Below are 19,465 nucleotides of genomic sequence, written 5' to 3'. Positions count from 1 at the left end.
ATAGGGGGCAAGATATGGGAGATTCGGTCTAAAAAGATTTTTTTTTTTTTTTTCTATGACGGAGAAGTGCAACTCTTGTAACCATGGTAATACCGATCTTTATAAATATTCTGATCACTTCGTAATCATCATATATATGAGGAAGTGATACACAAGAAATTTAATGCTAGTCAATATTTGTTCGAACTTTCCCAGGCCGATGACGTTTCAATGTTATCATTTCGGGATTGCCTTTTCCTACCTAGCTCTGCTCTTTATTCTTCATTGAAGTCATACAAATGTTTGTAAGAGGGGGATATTATCATTTAGATTTAGAAGCTTCGAGTAAACATTGAATTGTTTTCAAACGAAAGAGGGGTCGGGGTGAAAATGTAGAAACACACTTATTTAAGTTAAGAGCCATACTTCATTTCAGTCATGATGGAAGAGCATCAAAGGCTGATAAATAATCAAGCAGATGGAGGTAGTATGATTTATCAACTGCCGTCAAATGTAAAATTATTTGGTCGTGCAGCTTTTCATCTTGTTTAATATGTATTATATAACTGTTTTCCTTATACAGTGTATAAGGAAGAAATTAAAATGTTATTTAAATCGCGTATGTTTCCTACTTATGAAGAATAGATTAAATGACAATATGACTAAAGCCAAACTTCAGCTTTAGTCATTGATATCTGCTGGTGAAACATCCAACAATCATTTATGCTCATTTCATTAAATCGCATATATATTTCAGATACGAAACTTGCATCAAGTTATGAATTTAAATATATGTAGATTTAGTGTACTTTGTTGATATCATGAGGCTCATTGATGTCAGTCATGAGATTGAAAAGTAAGGTCACCCTCAAAATTTAATATAAGATGTGGCAATATGCTAATAACTTTTCTTCTTTTTCTCTCATCTTTATACCTTCCAAAGGACTAATTTGTTTTATGATGTGACTGTTGAGACAAGCGAAGACCTTTTACGTCTTGCAACATGACTTTAGACATTTTCAAAATCCGTCTGCTCATCTAACATGGGAAATATAACACAGTCGATGTAATTAACAGAGCAAATTGTGATGTCATATTAACTGCAATTTTTTTTTTCAAACCAAGCAATACAAAATGTATGAAGATATGAGAAAACATGTCTGGAATTTAAAAACGTATGTTGTGGTACTTTCCAAACTATTTATTTTACCTATGGAGCTGTTAATGAAGTATAGATCTAAAGTATACTGCAGTGAAGGCGGCATTTTTCCAGAACACTATGTGTAATTCTCATCATGAAGAGCAAATTATGCGACTCAAGTGTGTAATTATTGGAGTGAGCTTCTTGCAATGCGAACTTCGCTTGCTACTAGGGCTGCAACTGGTACCCGAAATAACCGAAAACCGCAGGTCATGTTGTTCGGGTCGTGTTCGGTTCCATTTTTCCGTATTTCAGTTCAGGTTTTGTTTTTCAAATAGAATCATTATGTCGCCAAAACCCTCAAAGGTGGCTGTATTTTGATCAATTGTTAAATGATGGCATTGTTGATAAAACTGTAAATAATGACAGTGCATGTAAGATATGTCAGATGCATTGAAAATACGCCACAGGAACAACATCGTCATTGACAAAACATGGAAAGAATGGATGGAAACGAGTAGAAGTGACAATGCTGTTTCTAGTACCATGGATGTTGAGTCTAAACCTCAGCCCACGTCCCCGAGTAATTATTGTGACTAAATACATTATAAAGGTTTTTTATTTTAGATTCTTAAAATAGTTATGTAGATCCGAACCGAAATACCCGAACACGAAGTTCAAAATTTAGAACCGACCCGACCCGAAAATTTTTTGGAACCTTGACAGGCCTACTTGCTACTAAATAGAGGGTTACTTTGAATTTGCAAAACAGCATAACACTATTGGAGGGTAATTGATTTCATTTAGACTTGAAGTGATGTTAGCAGGTGTGCACTCTCATGATGTAGATTACAAAAATACCTGTATGCAAGAGATTTAACTGTGAAATACTTAAATATTGTTTTTTACACTGTTCAGACATATCTTTAAGTCCGGCTGGTGAGGACACGCTTTATGAAGATGCCATCAAACGAACAGGTACAGTTTTGCTTCTTTAGATAATTATCCTCCATAAGAGATTTGCATTAGAGATCTGAATCAGAAACTTTTCTGTTCAATTTCATATTTTCACATGTTCGTACATTGGTTTGCCCATAAGAACAAGATTTTGCAGAATGCTACCTGCCTTTAGATCTTAGTTTCTTTTCATTTTCAAGTTTAATAATAATTGAAAAGCCAAGGTCACTGAAGGGGAGATTTCAGCATTCAGTACATTCAAGTTATTTTTGTGGGATTTAATGGCATTTGCAGGAATGCATATTGCACCAAGTTTGTGGTTGCAGCTGATACTTTGATACGGTTAAAGGAAAAGATTATTTGGTTACTGGAGAGTACTTTTACTTTGGAAAGTGATGTCCTGCTTGCAGAGCTCATGTTTTACTAAAAAATCTTACTTCTATCTTTCATGCATCAGATGCAAGCTTATTGATAAGTACATGTACAGGCCTTAAATTTCATTGATTGTAGTCATAGCAGACGACAAAATTTGGATGCAGAGTATAAAAATTCATGTTACGAGAAAAATATGATAAACTGTGTGCTATATTGTGTAGGCTATGGCAAATTTCATTGGCTGGTCCTCATCCTCTGTGGCTGGGCAGTGTCCAGTGATGCAATAGAAGTCCTTTCTGTGTCATTCATGCTGCCCTCAGCTGAGAAAGACCTCAGTATGTCCTCCCAGGATAAAGGCTGGCTTAATGCAATCATATTTGTTGGTGAGTTTTTTACTTCTAAAGACTTTCAGGTGTGGTGGCTCAGCTCAGGGTTGTGGGTTTGTAAACTGCTAGTTTACATTGTATGTACCGTTCCAAGTTTATTATGAATACAATAACTTTAACTTGTTAACTCTTCTTATAGGATTATATATTAATTATAAATGGACTTGACTACAATTTTATTCTTCTTATATGTAACTTTACCGTTAATTTTCATTTTGGTGATTTTTCTCAACAGGTATGATGATAGGGGGGTACTTTTGGGGCTCGCTGGCTGACCGTCACGGTCGCCGCACCATTCTGATGGGTTCACTAACCGTGAATGGACTTGGGGGATTGGTCTCCAGTACTTCACAAGTGTTCTGGATTTTCCTGCTTGCCAGATTCATCAGCGGTATTGGGTATGCTGACTTTAATTGATATAATCAAACTTATCTTCAAGTTACCAAATAGTCTTAATTATCTAAGTAAACATCAGACCTTGTCGTATCATTTCAGTTACACTAGTTGGTGATGCATGTATTTCAATGACTAAATGCCAATGATGAAACGATTGTCGCCGACAATTGATTGTCGATCATTTTTGACTCTTCAATTCAGATTATAGACTCTATTATTCATAATCGATTGTCACCTGTACACTAATTAATATTCAATCCGATATTCATCTGACTGTTACTCCCGCTTTTATACCGAGACATGTGCGGGGGAGAGTCAGAGTGGATTCCACATTAAAAATTGGGAATTCAGTGACACCAGCTAGTGTGTATACTGCACATATCCATAAAACTAAATAGAAATAACCCCAAAAATAGTAAAACATCTATTAACTACATGTAAATACCGATTATATCGATCATTGATCGAAACAGTTCTTTCGATAATGATCGATTATGAAATTTTCCCGATTTTTCAACACTACTAAAAGCATCACAATTATTGGTGAAAATAATCACTGTGTTTTGACTTGTATGATGAATTATACAGACTTTTCTCTACTTAATGAGCGATGAATTGTACAGCCTTTACTCCACTTAGTGAGCGATGAATTATACAGCCTTATCCCTACTTACATCGTTGGATACCCACGGCTGATCTCGTCTTCTACTCATCATGAGTAGAAGATGAGATCAGTTGTGGGTATCCGACGATGCCCTACTTAATGAGTGATGAATTGTACAGCCTTATCCCTACTTAATGAGTGATGAATTGTACAGCCTTTTCTCTACTTAATGAGTGATTAATTGTACAGCCTTATCCCTACTTAATGAGTGATGAATTGTACAGCCTTATCCCTACTTAATGAGTGATGAATTGTACAACCTTTTCTCTACTTAATGAGCAGAGTAGGAGGAAGCATACCTGTGATATTTTCATACTTCACTGAATTCCAACCAAAGGAGAAGCGAGGAAAAATGATCAGTGCCTTGGCAACATTTTGGATGTTTGGAAATATCATTGCTGCTGGTACGTGTTTTTCTTTTATGATAAATTTAATATAACGATTCCTGTTTTTGGTACCAGTCTCAGAATTGTAAAGAAAGGTGAAGATTTGACAGAGACTCTTTGCTTTTTCAGTATATGTGTAGATGGTACAGGCCTAGGTAAAATCATACATGTAATACATATCATGCATGATTCATTCTGCTTAGAGGCTGCCATTCTCCGCTAGACTTCTTTGGATCACACTTTATGGGTGTTTTTTTTTTCAAACTGCAGAAAAAAAGAAGGGCCTCTCAGACTAATGTAAGAGGCAATAACATTTAATTCAAAGTTACAACTCTTCTATGTCGCAGGTCTAGCCTGGTCAGTGATTCCCCGTGATATCGGTTACTTCAGTCCAAACTTTAAGTACAACAGTTGGAGAATATTTGTGGCCCTCTGCACCATTCCTAGTCTTTCATCTGCTGTGTTCTTTGTCTTCATGCCTGAAAGTCCAAAGTTCTTGCTTTCTGTAAGTATAAAGCGAATTTTGCAATCATGTTAGCCAAGAATTTTGAAGAGTGCATACCGTTTCCAAAACTATACATTTAAGTAGTCAAAATGTAGTATGGTATAGTATGCATTCCTTTGAGCTAAGTGGTCATCATAAATTGTTTTGGAATCATGATGTTTTGGGAATCAGAATAAAATGAACCTTACATTGCATTTTTAGGTAGGACAAAACAAAAATGCTTTGTCTGTATTAAGACTTATATACAGAAAGAACAATCCCAGATTATCAAAATATGATGTAAGTATACAGTAACCTAACCTTGAATCTTTATTTTAAAATTCGGTTATTTCTTTTTGCAAATTTAAGTCAAAATGCTATATTATGTATACATGTATTTTATTTATAACAATTACTTTGTTGCCAAAATTAATGACATTTTTATAAGTATTTTTTGAAGATTTATTTTTAAGAAAAGAATTTCTGGAAATTCAATAAGCCAGTCAAATTACCATAGTATATTTACTGAAACAGCAGAATAACTAGATCTGCAGGTATATTTTAACTTTACGAGATACAATCCTAATGGATAATATGCCTACCACACTGTTACAATATACAGTATTGGTGATTTGGTTTCAGATACTTTTCTTTTCTTTTCTTAAATGATAGTATGAAATTTACAGGTGACTTCAGTAGTATTAGACCGAGACTACAGGCCAACACATCAGAGTGATGATCGACAAAGAGGTTGTGTCTCAGGAATGTCACAAAATCTCAAAAGTGTAAGTTTCCTCTCAAATTTATTCTGTATCATAATATGATGATTTAACACACATCAAACATTTTAGATATTATATTACAATTTATCATCCACAATCTGTACATGTACGGTCTCTAAATGCTGTAATATATTTTACAGCTAATGTCTACCTCAGGTGAGCTGTTTAGGCCTCCTCTCCTTAGATCTACTGTCGTCATGCTTATCATCAACTTCTCACTCAGCTTTGGGTAAGCATGTTTGTCTTGCAATTTTAAATTTGATTGTAAACCCTATACATTCTAAAATTTTATTATATGGTGCATCAAAATTGGTACCGTATAAGTTTTACATTATGACCCCAGTCTATGTGAAAGTTTTTTGGACCACACAGGACATTAGATCCTGTGTAATCAATGAACACACCGCACCGAACCAAATTTTGTCAAACCGAAAAACCTAATGTAAAAAAGTGAAACACGTGAAAACGCATCGTCGGCTACCCACGGGTGCTTCTATTCGATTCTCTCCATCATGAGGGAGCGTGAGTGGACTCAAAACCATGGTTTGCGACGATGATGAAAACGCAGAACCAAGGAAATCTTATTAATTATACCAGGGATCCCTCCCACATAATACTATAGACGGTTCATGCGGTTTTAATCACATTCATTTACGTATTTGGATTTGTGTGATAATTAAATCACTCCGCGTCAAAATAGTAAAGCTCAAAACCGGACACTGAGACATCGGACATTTCGGTCCAGTGTAAAATATGACGTATCGGACCTAAGGCACTGCACATCAGTCAGGTCCGACGGTCCGGTGTCTTTCGCATAGACTGTGACCCCTGGGTCGAGGCCTCTGCTGGTGGACTGTTAGTCCCCGAGGGTCTCTACAGCCCAGTAGCTAAGTACTTTGTTACTAGCTTGAAAATACGGATGTATATTTAATTGCTGTTATAAAATTTAGAAATTCATTTCAAAGTTAAGGATTATCTCCCTCACGCATAGCTCTCATCCTTAGACGAATTTGACTCCACTTTTTTGGCACACTGTTTTTCCCCATAATCGCTCTAAAACTTCATTGTTATTTCGGATTTCAAACATTTCGGTTGAGCATCACTGAAGAGACATTATTTGTCGCAATGCGCATCTGGTGCATCAAAATTGGTATAAGTTTTGCATGTAAAGCATGAGTATGAAATTTAAGCAAATGATACATCATAATGGCACATATCATTATATTTTTAAATCTTTTATCCTGAAATGTGCAAAATGTATACACATTAACTTAGTACACTCATAGTGTAAACAGGTATAAATTTACCATCTTGAAGTAATAGTGAATTGTTTTGGTTGATGTTTTAATAATTTATGAAACAAATTTTGCCTTTCAATTTTATGATGCAATATGCATAGCAAAATTTTATGCACTGTAGAAAAAATAATCTTGTAAAATCTAATTTAATCTACAATATGGAAACTTGATATTTTTTCTGTAATAGATTTCACTATCCTGTAGATATGGTCTCTCTGAAATAGATTTTACTATCCTGTAGATGCTATGGCCTTTTTATATTGGACTTCACTATCCTGTAGATATGGTCTTTCAGTAATAGATTTTACTATCCTGTATACTATGGCCTTTCTGTAATAGATTTTACTATCCTGTAGATACTATGGCCTGTGGATGTGGTTTCCTGAACTGTTCCATCGGGTTGAGCTGTATGGGGGGTCACCCTGTGACCACCACTCCACACCCCCTAACCGGACGGACAACACCACAAAGTTTCTGGATTCTGAATGGATCTATTTCTCAGGATTTATGACAGCACTCTCCAATCTTCCAGGGAATCTCCTGACTATCTACCTCATGGACCAGATTGGAAGGAAACTCCTCCTGGGTAATAAGAGATAATCAGAGGAATTCCTGTGTCTTATTTTATATATAAATCTGTACTTGATAGTAGATTTACCCATAGGTATGAAAATGAATGCTGTATATACACTTAACAAATGTTCAAGTTGGTCACCCTGGAATTTGAATCATAACAAAATATTTGATAGAATTCAAGGAATTTCAACATTTTATTTTCAAAAGTATGGTTCTTCTGAAGAATGACAGGACGTTTATGGATGTCATGGGAGATCCATCATCACAAGGGGTCAGGCTACTGAACAGACTGAAAATGCTTCATTGACAATCAGAGAAATTGACAAGATTCACAATCATAAAGTATCACCCCAAGCAGTCAAGAATTTTATGAAGAGGGTGGAACTGTTTTCCAGTCCACTCCTAAATGAATTAGTGTTGCCATAGAGACAAAGTAGCTCCTTTTCACAAGAGACATTTGTACAAATGTACCATTCCATGACCAGCTAAATTGACAGGATGAAAATTTTGAGAACACAACTGCTTATAAGAAGAAATATACATATATTTGTGCACAAAATTGGCAGCAAATCAGGCAAATGCTGACTTGGGTGCATTGGTTTTGCTGATGACAATGATAAATTTTATCATCACACACCACACCAGCATTGAGCATAACTTGGGAATTTAGATTTTTTAGTTCCCGTTTGTTATTAGCTTGTTAGGATAATCAACCAATTACAAAGCTAAAGATATGCATTTTCTATCTGCAGTAAATTTCTAAAACTATTTGTGGTGTGCTGGTCATCTTCAAAATAAGAACTTTTATACAGTACATGTATACATATACCTGATATGTGTGCAATAATTATTCGTTGAATGTCCCAGCCAAGTTTTGCTTGTGTAAAAGTATGTTTAATAACATTTTAAGAGAGAAGTGAAAACAAATTTATAAATGGAAAATTATGTCTTCATCTTAGAAATGCTGATGGTATGGTTTATGATCAGTGATATCATGTCCACGAGTATTGGGTTTCTAACATTCCAGATATGATTATTTACATTTTACAGCCACTAGTATGGTGTGATTATTTACTGTTTTTTACAGCCACTAGTATGGTGTGATTATTTTCTTCTTTTTTTTTTTTTACAGCCACTAGTATGGTGTGATTATTTTCTTTTTTTACAGCCACTAGTATGGTGTGATTATTTTCTATTTTTACAGCCACTAGTATGGTGTGATTATTTTCTTGTTTACAGCCACTAGTATGGTGTGATTATTTACATTTTACAGCCACTAGTATGGTGTGATTATTTTCTTTTTTACAGCCACTAGTATGGGGTGATTATTTACTTTTCTTACAGCCACTAGTATGGTGTGATTATTTTCTTTTTTTACAGCCACTAGTATGGTGTGATTATTTTCTTTTTTTACAGCCACTAGTATGGTGTGATTATTTTCTTTTTTACAGCCACTAGTATGGTGGGCTCCGGAGTCAGTGTGTTCTTTATTCCGTTCGTTCGAGACAGGTGGCAGAACCTGGCCATTTCCTGTTTGTTTGGAGCTGTGTCGACCATAGGCTGGAACTCCTTGGATGTCCTCTCGGCAGAACTGTTTCCAACCAATGTCAGGTTAGCTGAATTTATTAATTTTCACTTTGTTCAGGTCTCAGTATGGGTGCTACCACATGTCGGCATACCTTGTGAAATGTCCTTGATGACCACATTGTAAATTGTCCTTTGAGAGAACACACCTCTCTATTTTCCCAGTCAGGAAAATGCCTCTATAGTTTATCAATAAACTTTGCTGTATTCAAACATTTAATGGAGAAAATGATTTATTGCGTTAGATTAAATAAATGTGCCCCAAAATATGCCTTTCACTTTGATTTACCCCAGCTAGTGTTATGATCAATATGTTTGATACTTAAAAAGTCAGCATTAATTGAACTTCATAGATTTGGATAATGTACCAGAACTGATTGATATAATTCTGAGGGTGAAAGACATTGAATAGCAAGAAATACATGTATGTTAAGATTTTGTGAAATCAAATAATTTGTTGGGTAAAGGTTTTCAATCACCTCACAAGGGCATAATGTCTCACAATATATTTTACAGGTCCACAGCATTTGGTATACTGTCAGGGGTTGGTAGAATAGCCGCCATTTTGGGAAATGTTGTGTTTGGTGAGCTGGTTGATCTTCATTGTTCTATTCCAATGATTCTTGTAGCAGGACTACTGGTATTTGGGGGCCTGATTTCAATACGCCTCCCCAGCACTGTACAGACTGATATCCACTGATTTCAAATTAAAGTCATCATTGGCCTTGAGTGTACAGGATTTTACTGATATTTCAAAGTTTCTAATTTGCATTTCACAATAGTTATGACAAGCAGGTGCTGGTCTCAAAATGTTTGGACAACTGTTTTGTATTAATCTGGGATAAAGTATTTTGGGGGATTTTTTCTGTTCCAATATCAAACAACTTGTATCTGTTTTTTAAGATTAATGTACTGTTAAAGAATTGTCTGCACAGTATTTTAAATCAGATGTACAGACTCGTATAGACAACTGTAAGTTGATAGACTATATCCAAAAGGTTCAAAACAAGATCAAATATAAAAAGGGGGAAAATCAAAATTTTAGGAACAAACACTGTACATCAGGAAAATTTCACCCTCATTTTATTTTTATTTTCACTCATTTTGTCCTCATTCTAAAGAAATTAAAGAGTGAATTCAAAAAGAGGGCAAATTTTAAAGGGTTATGTCAGTTTTTGTGTGAATTCAAAATGGCAAAATAGTTTGTCAATGCATCTGCTCAAAAAAAAACATGGGGTAAAATGTTTCCAGTACACAGTGATTTTATCTTCTGATATTTATTTCCATGTGCTGTACTCCACATTCTTTTACTGTATACCATTATGTTATTTTACTTTTGTAATGTATTGAATTGTTTGAAATTTAGAAGGCACTGGGGAAGAATGATGTGATGCAAAAATTTATTTACTTTTTTTGCACTAATCGAGCTATACCTTCCCTAATTAAAAGTACAGATGTACCTATTAATAATAATTTATTATTTTCATTATTATTTGTTAAACTTTGTCTTCATATTGGTATGTATCTATCCTTGAACATGTGCAATACTAAGTAAATTTTTATGACTGTTGATGGACAACATAAATCTGTGAATGTATTCTTTTATTGTAGTTTACATTTTAATGCTGAAGTTAGATATGTACTGTGCGTGTACAGTATTTTATATAGGACTTTTCAGTGCTCATTTTTTCAATTTTGGTTATAGAGAAAAAGTAAAAGATATTGTTTCTCTTTAAATTTGATTTTGAATTGGGAGGGGGGGGGGTCCTAGCAGTAAAAGGACAATACATATTCCTGAAATACAAAGCACAATCATGCATATTATTTTTAGGGATGGTATCAAACTTTATTGTATTTCAATTCATTTACTATTTTTAATTGAAAGTTTTTGGTATTTTACAGAACTATTTATACATACATTCTCACACATAGTAAGTTAAGTATTATGTAATTAAAGCAAGGTTGGAAAAGACTTTAATCAAATAGATTTTTCCATAATGTTTAAATTTGTTTGAAATTATTAATGTTACATTTCTTTAAAAATATACATTTATCAATTTCATCTTCATGTATTGTAAGATACCCTCAAAATATAAGTCGGTGTTTGGTTTTTGTTTTTTTTTTTTGGTTTTTTTTTTTCCTTTTAATTTATTTATTTGATTACAGACTTTATTCCAGTAATTAATGACATACAAATGTCTGCCTGGTAATCTTCAGTATGATTTTCTATTGCACCGAGACATGCAGTTAGATAGGTGTTCACGATTGTGAGACATGTCATGTTATGTTAGAATATAATGTCAATGGATGCTGTATCATGACGTAAACATGCTACTAGTGTATTATTATCAGGTTTTTATTGTGAATATATTTGTTTTACATCCCTTTGAGAATTTTTCACTCATATTTAGGCGTAACCAGTAGATCTATGCATGGCACTCAGCAAGGGTTTTTTGACTGTCTTCACCATTTTACACATTAGGTCGGACACAGCTAATCAAAATACCATTAAGACGAGAGGTAAACATCAAGCAAATTGACTAATGGTTTATCAGTAAAACACAGTTTGAGTTCTCAAACCTAGAAGAAAGTGGCTAGTTTTCCCCAGATTCATAATGTTATTTCAAAATATGTGATATTTTTATATGGAAAATTGATTATATACAATAAAAAGAGAATTGATTTTTTTCTTGAAAAAAATGTCATCGGTAATTCTACAATATGCAGTTGTGTAGAAGAAGCATATGGAAGTTGAATATGTACAGAAGGACGTTGACAAAACATGTACCTAGACCCCACCCACACCCGATTTATCTATGATGTAGAGAAATAATGCACTACACACCCTAAAGTTATGAAACGGTTGTTCGCAGTTTCGTTTTTACAGATTCATCCTACATGCATTCTCATATATATATATAGAGAGAGAGAGAGAAAGAGAGCAGCGTGCATTGTAAAATTTTGTACTTATTTCATTACATTAAGGTCCAACGTTGCAAAGATACAAATTTGTACCTAGCTTTGACGGAGCATCTGCATACGGGGGGAAAATGTTAACTTTTTAATGGTTTGGTCATGTTTATTTTATTTGTAATTGTAAACTGTGCGCATACAATTAGTGTTTCCGTAGCGTGATATCACCAGCATTAAGTGAAGTGGATTGAAATTAATCGTGCCTGGCACTTAAGGAGGTATGCTACACCAGAGAAATTTGATGTAGATGAAAAGTGTAGGATATGTACAAAAATATTTTGAATTTGAAAATTTTCAAATTTACTTTATTTTGTCAAAAAATACAGTTTTAGTAGAAGGTAATCTGAAAAAAAATTAAAACCCCTGCTGGACTCGAACCTGCGACCTACAGTTCAGCAATCGGTATTCTAACCTACTGAGCTACTCGGCTAGGTATTTAAGTAGAAAAGGAAAAGTCAAATATTGCTGATATCGATTTTGTCATCCATGTTTTTAAAGGAAGTCAGCCATTATGACGATGTAGAGTACTACCTTAATTACTACCATAGTGAGCAGGGAGGCTTATCATCACACAGAATTATCGTTTCTAATAAAAAAAAAACACACATGACATTCACTTTTAATATCGGACAGTGGCAAAGGAACTGACTAAAGGTCCATGTTAAACGTCATATATCTAGGCTGGACGCACTGCCGGGATCAAGGATCACTATAATTACCGGCTAAAAACCTCTACAGCTAAAGAGCTTGTGTTGACGTTAAATATATACACAGGGGCTAAGCCCGTTTTGGGCCCGAACTCTGTGATACCATAAATCTATATTTATGGTATCGCAGAGTTCGGGCCCAAAACGGGCATAGCCCCTGTGAATATATAAAGTACCGACTTTTAAAAAAAATGTACTTGCTTTACAAACGCGAGTCAAGTGGGGTATACCGTGAACGGCGCGGCGGACTTGTGTGTACTTTTTTGTGACGTAACAATAAACAAAACGATGACGTCACTATATTGTTTTCATAGTGAAGATAGGAGAGGGGTCAATGCTGGGAAAAGTAAGGAAGTATGGAATGCATTGACGATAAAAAATATTTCAACATCATTTGTTGTGAAGAAGTACATAATGAAGAAAAGATTACCAATCGTCTTGGCATGTTGAATGCTACTAAGGAATTTTCGGCAGAGAACTCGTTAAGCGACACCGACGTGGGTAAAGCATGTCGAGAGACGACAAAAATGTATCATGAAAATGTTCAACTGCATGAATTAGGATCCGGTGCCAGTTTGAATAGAAAATCCGTCGATCTGTCTGAGTGTGCTGATGTTATACGGCGGTCGAAGAAAATTTTAGCAAGTAGTAGTAGTTTTCAAAGAAATGAGTTGGCGTCAGAGAATCAAGAACTACAATTTGTAAAACCTAGTATCAACCCTGGTGATGAAAAGGGAATCGATAATAACAATGACAGAGAAGATCAGTCAACCTGTGTAATGGGAGCAGAAATTGAAAGTCTGATATCTGATTTACAAACTGTTTCTAAACTCCTTAGGAACAATAATTCAAAGACACGGAACAGTGACAGGAACGCTACACCGTCAAGTTATTCCGCGAATACGCCAAAGAACAATATAAAACGTTCTGTTACGTCAAGGCAAAGCACGGAGTCAATACCCCTCCAGGATTCGGACGAATCTGTCGTTTCTATGTTATGTGACAGAAGTTCTGATAATGGGTTCTCTAGCCTCTACTCCAATGTAGAAACTCTGGATAGGTCGATTTCTTCTGAGATAGATTACTCCACTAGCATCGTCAGCGAATCTTCATACACAGTCACAGAGGGTGACAGGAGGCACTGCTACAGAGGAAAGATCCAGCACGTAAACGCTCAACACGAGTACTCGCTAAGCGCTCTCATGACGGATTATCAGCCACACTTTGATCAAGGCAAAACCCGTGTTCCAGTAGTTCTGAAAGCAGAGGCGATGTACAACAATGGCGAACTTGAGATAACTGTGAGAGACGATAGGAACAGATGTCCTCAAAATGTAGATATTAAAATTACAGTGGTCCATGGCGTTCCAAAGAAGAGAGTTAACTCCAAGTTTGCTGCCTACAGCGTTGTGCCCCGATTTCCTGGAATTTTTGCCTTGGACCGGGATGTTGTGAAGCATCGCGCAATGCGTCCAGCCTTTAACACACGCATTAACCCGGAAGCTGTAGAGAGATATGGACGCATATTTCGGTCGAAATAGAGATATAATCGTCAATTCATCAATACTTAAGGGTTCCAATTCAGGGAACTTCGTTTTGATACATCAGTATTTTTTTTTTTTTTTTTTTTTTTTTTTTTTTTTTTTGCTTTCATGCATGTAATGCTGAATAAAGAAAAGCTGAAAAACTAGTTACTGGGTATCAATTTGAAGGTTTAAGACAAAGTGGTTCTCGACTCTGAAAAAGGTTACACATTACAATACATATACAACATAGTATATAACTAAAAAAGTTTACAAATTACAATACATATACAACATAGTATACAACTAGACTTCATATTATGAAGTTTGAATTGAAATTGCAAAAACTGATACTGCAGTATCCAGGATCGAAATGACCGACCTGATGTTCAAAAAATGGATTGTATTGTTCATGTTCACGGGTAAATGTCCTCACTGAACAGCTGCTGTTTAACAAATCACTATAATTAGGGATGGTTCATCATCATGATATAATTATACTGCTTCTGTATTTCAATCTTCCTGCTGAAACTCGAACAAAAACGAACTGAACATCCCTGTAAAAATGACTGCTTTTATGATGACGACGAATGCCTCAATTTTTTCACAAGGCTGAATTATTTTTTTTATACAACATGTGTTAGTTAGCCATCCTAGACGAATTAGCATAAATTTGCTTTAATTCAGAAATTTGACTTTAAAATGTAACAAAACTATTGAAATCTAAGACTACACAGTATCTGCGTCTCGTCAAGGTGACATAGCTTTTCTCCACTCCGTGTTTGTAATGAGTTTTGGTCGGAAGAATGCAATGGCAACAGTATAAAGAATCGCGAACATAGCGGACTCCGATAATCAGATCAGGTGGTGTACTGGATCCATTTATTGTTTCCAAATAATGGATTGCAGGTATTTTAAACTATTCTGTATCAAAAGAGGCGTTTAAATGGCTTTGTCTTATTGGAAAAGCTGTTTCAATACAATAGCCGCGGTTTGTTTATTTTATTTGGACTTATTTGAAATTCTTACATAGTGTGTACAGAGATGTTTTTAAAATAGCCATTTGATAGAGTGGAGGGTATTTTACTGATACGATAAACCGGACAGTGTTTAATGGAAAACTCTTTTAAATTCAATTAATTAATCATTTTCAAGGTTTGCCTTTCTTTAAAATCGTTACAAAGAACTCGATGAATTTAAAATGTTGCTATACACACGCATTGAACATGGAATGGATGGGCGTCAATTGGAATTGATTGGGGCTGAGAACAGCCATGTTTTCTGTCCCTGAACGTGTCTGCAGTGGGGGTATAGTTCTTGGTCTTTTCACATTGAGAGGATATATCTGTGATAGAGAGACGGGCTGACTATGGCTTTCTTGTGTCCAAGTCGAGTTGGTCGAGGAACGAAAGAAAAAAAGAGGAAAGGTAAAGAAAATGCCTTTATAAATTATTACACTTAGCAAACATTGGTCGTGTAGAATCTAAATTTTAAAAAATCAATCTCCTACATCATTTCCTTATTAACGTATTTTGCTTTGTCTACATTAAAATGCTCCCGATTTCCTTCCTTTAATAACATATTTGCAAGGTCTCAAGAACGTCACTCCTTATACAAATTACATATCTAATACTTCTTGATTAAAAGGAGAAGCAAACAGGGGTATAAGCAGGCGGTAATTTGTTACTACTCGGAAAAGTGTACAAGGTGTGACTAATGGACCATTTACACACCTTATATTCTTTGTTAGCATACCTCAGTGTTACATATTTAAAATTAAATATGATATGCGCACGGATTTAAACTTCCAAAATGCCACACATTATGAAGAGTGCACATTGATTCCCTGTCTTTTATGACTTTTTATTTCAGTCACATCGTCTGCCATCTTCGGTAGGATCACTGGAAGTGACAGCGTGGATACCCTTGTCAGAGTCGGTCTGGAGAAACAGCATGGGCTCCCTCCCAATGCAAAAATGGTTGTTCTGCAGGATTTTACTCCTCAAGCCGACAGGGAAATGGAAGTCAAGCGCGGGCAAGAAGTGTTTCACCTCTACAGAGAAAATGATTGCCTCTACAGAGAAAATGATTGGTGCTATGTCATCACTCTTGATGGACGCGAAGGGTTTATCCCGGAGTCCTTTTGTTTGGGAGTGTCTAACTCTCCCAGTTTACACTCCAAAAGTAAATCCAAAGATTCTCCAAGGAATTCCGGAGAATACAAATCGTTCGATACCTTTGACTCGGATTCTTTCTTTTCATGTACAGAGGATTATGTTAATGACGTCACTGACGGTGTTAAAAGATTATCCACTCCTTTAAACCAGCTGAATGTAGTTGACTACCAGAATGTCACTGTGGCACCGGAAGTAAGACCATTCCGGAAGACTTCTCATGGACATTTTATTGTGTTGTTCGACTTTACGGCGCAGGACGAAAATGATATATCGGTGGAGCGAGCTGAACTTCTTGACGTTCTTAATATTGAAGATCCGGACTGGTCCTGGGTACGCCGAGGAAACGGGGAGGAGGGATTTGTACCCAAGTCCTACATATGCCCAGTGGAACCACTGAAGGCTCAAGGTAACTCGAAGAATAATAACATATTTTATGAATTTAAGGCCGGAGTGATGTGTTCAGCATTCTTATTATCTCTAATACTTCATGTTGTTTTATTTAATTTCTTGCAGAGAAAATGTTAGCTCTGCAGAACAAACAGAAACGAACAAGCACTCCGACAATCCGCCAACCTCTTCTATCGAATCTCTCACCAAGGCGGTACTCCCAGTCAAGAGAACCTCCGGTGGCTCCTCCACTTCGAAATCCCCTTAGGACATCGGCAATCAGAAACCGTTATAATGAACTTGATCAAGAATCGAATTACTCCGACACTCAAAAAGAACAGCATCGGTCAACTTCGGCATCCCGACAGAATGGCGATAAGTACTCGGTTCTGAGGTCCCCGCTTGTGATGTCACATCCGGTCAAAAGGTCAAATTCTCCATCAAGAGCCCCCAATAGTGCAGAAACAATCCATCAAGGGGATAATTCCATACATTCTTCACCTCTGATTGTTTATGATCAGCCATATTCTCAGAGAGTAACCAGTCGTTCTCCTTCTCCTAGGTCACATGCGCACTCAGAATTAACCAATCAGAAAACGCATCATCGCACGCGATCTGCCTCGCCGGCCTCTTCCGTTGGTTACGAGAATGTGGGTTCAAGCTCCATTTCTGGTACTGAAATCGTTACCAATATCGGTGCAACAAAAAAGTCATCTCTATCTTTATCAGATCAAGACCTCTATAAGAAACGAAAGCAAAGCGATGACAGCAACAACAAATACAGTTCTTACCAAAACTTGTCATATGGGGCTTACAGTCTTGTTCAGAATGAAAGTCTGGGAAACGATATTAGTCACATACAAAATACCACAATGAATCGAGAGTCTGTTTCCCCGACACGGTCTTATAACACTAAAACAGAATTTGGACCGGTGTGCTCTTCATCCAGCGCTAGATACATGTCTAATGACAATGCCCAAGCATTCAACAGCCATGGCTCCGAACTAGTGATGATGTACGATTTCAATGATGAAAGTCGAGGAGGACTGAACGTTAAACGTGGAGATCTGATATACGCCAACGGCGCGGATCAACAAGGAACGGACTGGCTCTGGGTTTTTTACGCTCCTACCAGTCAGTATGGATATGTTCCCAGGAATTATGTAAAATCTACACAATTAAAGACAGCTCTTTGATGCTTAATCCTTATTATATCCATGTATGAAAAATATGAATATCACAAATTAAATTATGCTTATTTTTTAATTTTATACATGTATTTAAACTTATAGAGACAATTTGGCCTTTATCAGCAATTTTAATTACAGCGGTATAATTTCTACTACCCATCCGTCAACTGTCATCTCGTTACAACTGTAAAACAAGAGATGCATCTGACCTATCTGTTGTTTAAAAAAAAACACTTCAGTATTCTAATCTATATGTATATATACTGAACGAAAAAGGGTATAGTCAGTTAAGTTTGTTGTTAATTAATCAAGTCCCGTGGGGATCTGGGTTAGAATAGGTCCTCAGTACCCCTTGCTTGTCGTAAAAGGCGACTAAATGGGCGGTCCTTCGGATGAGACCGCAAAAACCGAAGTCCCGTGTCACAGCAGGTATGGCACGATAAATATCCCTCCCTGCTCAAAGGCCATAAGCGCCGAGCATAGGCCTAAATTTTGCAGCCCTTCACCGGCAATGGTAACGTCTCCATATGAGTGAAATATTCTTGAGAGGGCGTAAAACAATATAATCCTCACATCTTCTATTTAACCCAACCCCTTACTTTTTGGCTGAGAGAAATTATAGCTAACCTTGGGTGATAAGTAAAATCCCACACTGCTTCCCTTTAGTATTTTGAAACGACTATTTGATAGCTAGTATCATTTCATTTCTATGCCCCCGCCACAAAGTGGTCGTGGCATATAGTACCCTTGTCCGTCCTTTCGCGACACCCAGTTTTTCGAACCTTTTTTCTAAACGCCTTGAAGGTGTATATTGATGAGTTACAGATTGGGTTAGAAAAAAATTACTGTTGTGACCAGTTTTCCAGACCCCCCCCCCCCCCCCCTGTAAAACGCCTTAAAAGATATTAAAATGATATTTTGTAAGCAGGTGTATATTGATAACTTAGTGAGAGTGGAAGTTTTGTTTCGGTTTGTTGGTTTCTGATGGAGTTGTGCCCCTTTAACGTAGAAAAATTACTGTTATTCTAGTTTTATATTATCATTTGCATTTCTGGTCTTGAAAAGGGGAGGGGGATTCTGCAAATAAAAAACGTAATATATTGTATGAGGTCAGAATATACATGTATTTCTGATTAGTTAGAATTATCTATTCTACAATAGTAGTCCAGGACAAATTATCCATTTACAAGGCAGCACTAGCCTTATATTTTAGGGGGTGGGGTGGAATGTGGTTGGCACTTGAAATGCTAACCCCATCCCATCACCCCACCCCCCTCTAAATATAAGACTTGTGTTGAAACCCACAAAGCTATGGAATACAGCCCCCCCCCCCCACCCCCACCACGCCTTCAAACATCAAATATGATAGATTTTATTCTTATAGAAATGCAGGTACATATATGTCCAAAAGCACTTAAATTTTGTCAGAACTCATTTGTTTAAAGAGGATTTGCCTCCAACTAGGACTTCGTCCTGAACCCTCTAGGGGCCTCAATACAA

The 19,465-nt window shown here is 36.3% G+C and overlaps 2 protein-coding genes across 2 annotated transcripts; both read left to right on the top strand.

The window, feature by feature from the left end:
- Positions 1–9: 9 nt before the first annotated feature.
- LOC125675947 (synaptic vesicle glycoprotein 2C-like) lies at positions 10–11,691 on the top strand. Its single transcript, XM_048913805.2, has 12 exons — positions 10–463; positions 2,039–2,098; positions 2,674–2,835; positions 3,074–3,236; positions 4,181–4,302; positions 4,632–4,789; positions 4,991–5,068; positions 5,455–5,553; positions 5,691–5,779; positions 7,205–7,434; positions 8,876–9,035; positions 9,525–11,691. Exons 1-12 carry the CDS (start codon positions 418–420, stop codon positions 9,706–9,708), a joined length of 1,551 nt encoding a protein of 516 aa, XP_048769762.1. The 5' UTR covers positions 10–417; the 3' UTR covers positions 9,709–11,691.
- Positions 11,692–15,012: 3,321 nt separating this feature from the next.
- Positions 15,013–18,046, top strand: LOC125675941 (uncharacterized). The gene is made up of 4 exons (XM_048913798.2): positions 15,013–15,120; positions 15,367–15,638; positions 16,084–16,794; positions 16,902–18,046. The coding sequence occupies exons 2-4, from the start codon at positions 15,581–15,583 to the stop codon at positions 17,969–17,971; spliced, it is 1,839 nt and encodes a 612-aa protein (XP_048769755.2). The 5' UTR covers positions 15,013–15,120; positions 15,367–15,580; the 3' UTR covers positions 17,972–18,046.
- Positions 18,047–19,465: the final 1,419 nt, after the last annotated feature.

Source organism: Ostrea edulis, chromosome 3 (assembly GCF_947568905.1).
Source record: "Ostrea edulis chromosome 3, xbOstEdul1.1, whole genome shotgun sequence".
Taxonomy (NCBI): Eukaryota; Metazoa; Mollusca; class Bivalvia; order Ostreida; family Ostreidae; genus Ostrea; species Ostrea edulis.
The sequence above is the reverse complement of the archived record's forward strand: the minus strand, read 5'-3'. Positions and strand labels throughout refer to the sequence as shown.

Bases quoted from the DNA above. Each gene is read 5' to 3' on its own strand.
- LOC125675947 (XM_048913805.2), top strand. From the start codon at position 418: ATGATGGAAGAGCATCAAAGGCTGATAAATAATCAAGCAGATGGAG. The intron at 5,554-5,690 runs GTAAGTTTCCTC...TATATTTTACAG, and splicing joins TGTCACAAAATCTCAAAAGT to CTAATGTCTACCTCAGGTGA. The intron at 7,435-8,875 runs GTAATAAGAGAT...TCTTTTTTACAG, and splicing joins TGGAAGGAAACTCCTCCTGG to CCACTAGTATGGTGGGCTCC.
- LOC125675941 (XM_048913798.2), top strand. From the start codon at position 15,581: ATGGCTTTCTTGTGTCCAAGTCGAGTTGGTCGAGGAACGAAAGAAAAA. The intron at 15,639-16,083 runs GTAAAGAAAATG...TTTTTATTTCAG, and splicing joins GAAAGAAAAAAAGAGGAAAG to TCACATCGTCTGCCATCTTC. The intron at 16,795-16,901 runs GTAACTCGAAGA...AATTTCTTGCAG, and splicing joins GGAACCACTGAAGGCTCAAG to AGAAAATGTTAGCTCTGCAG.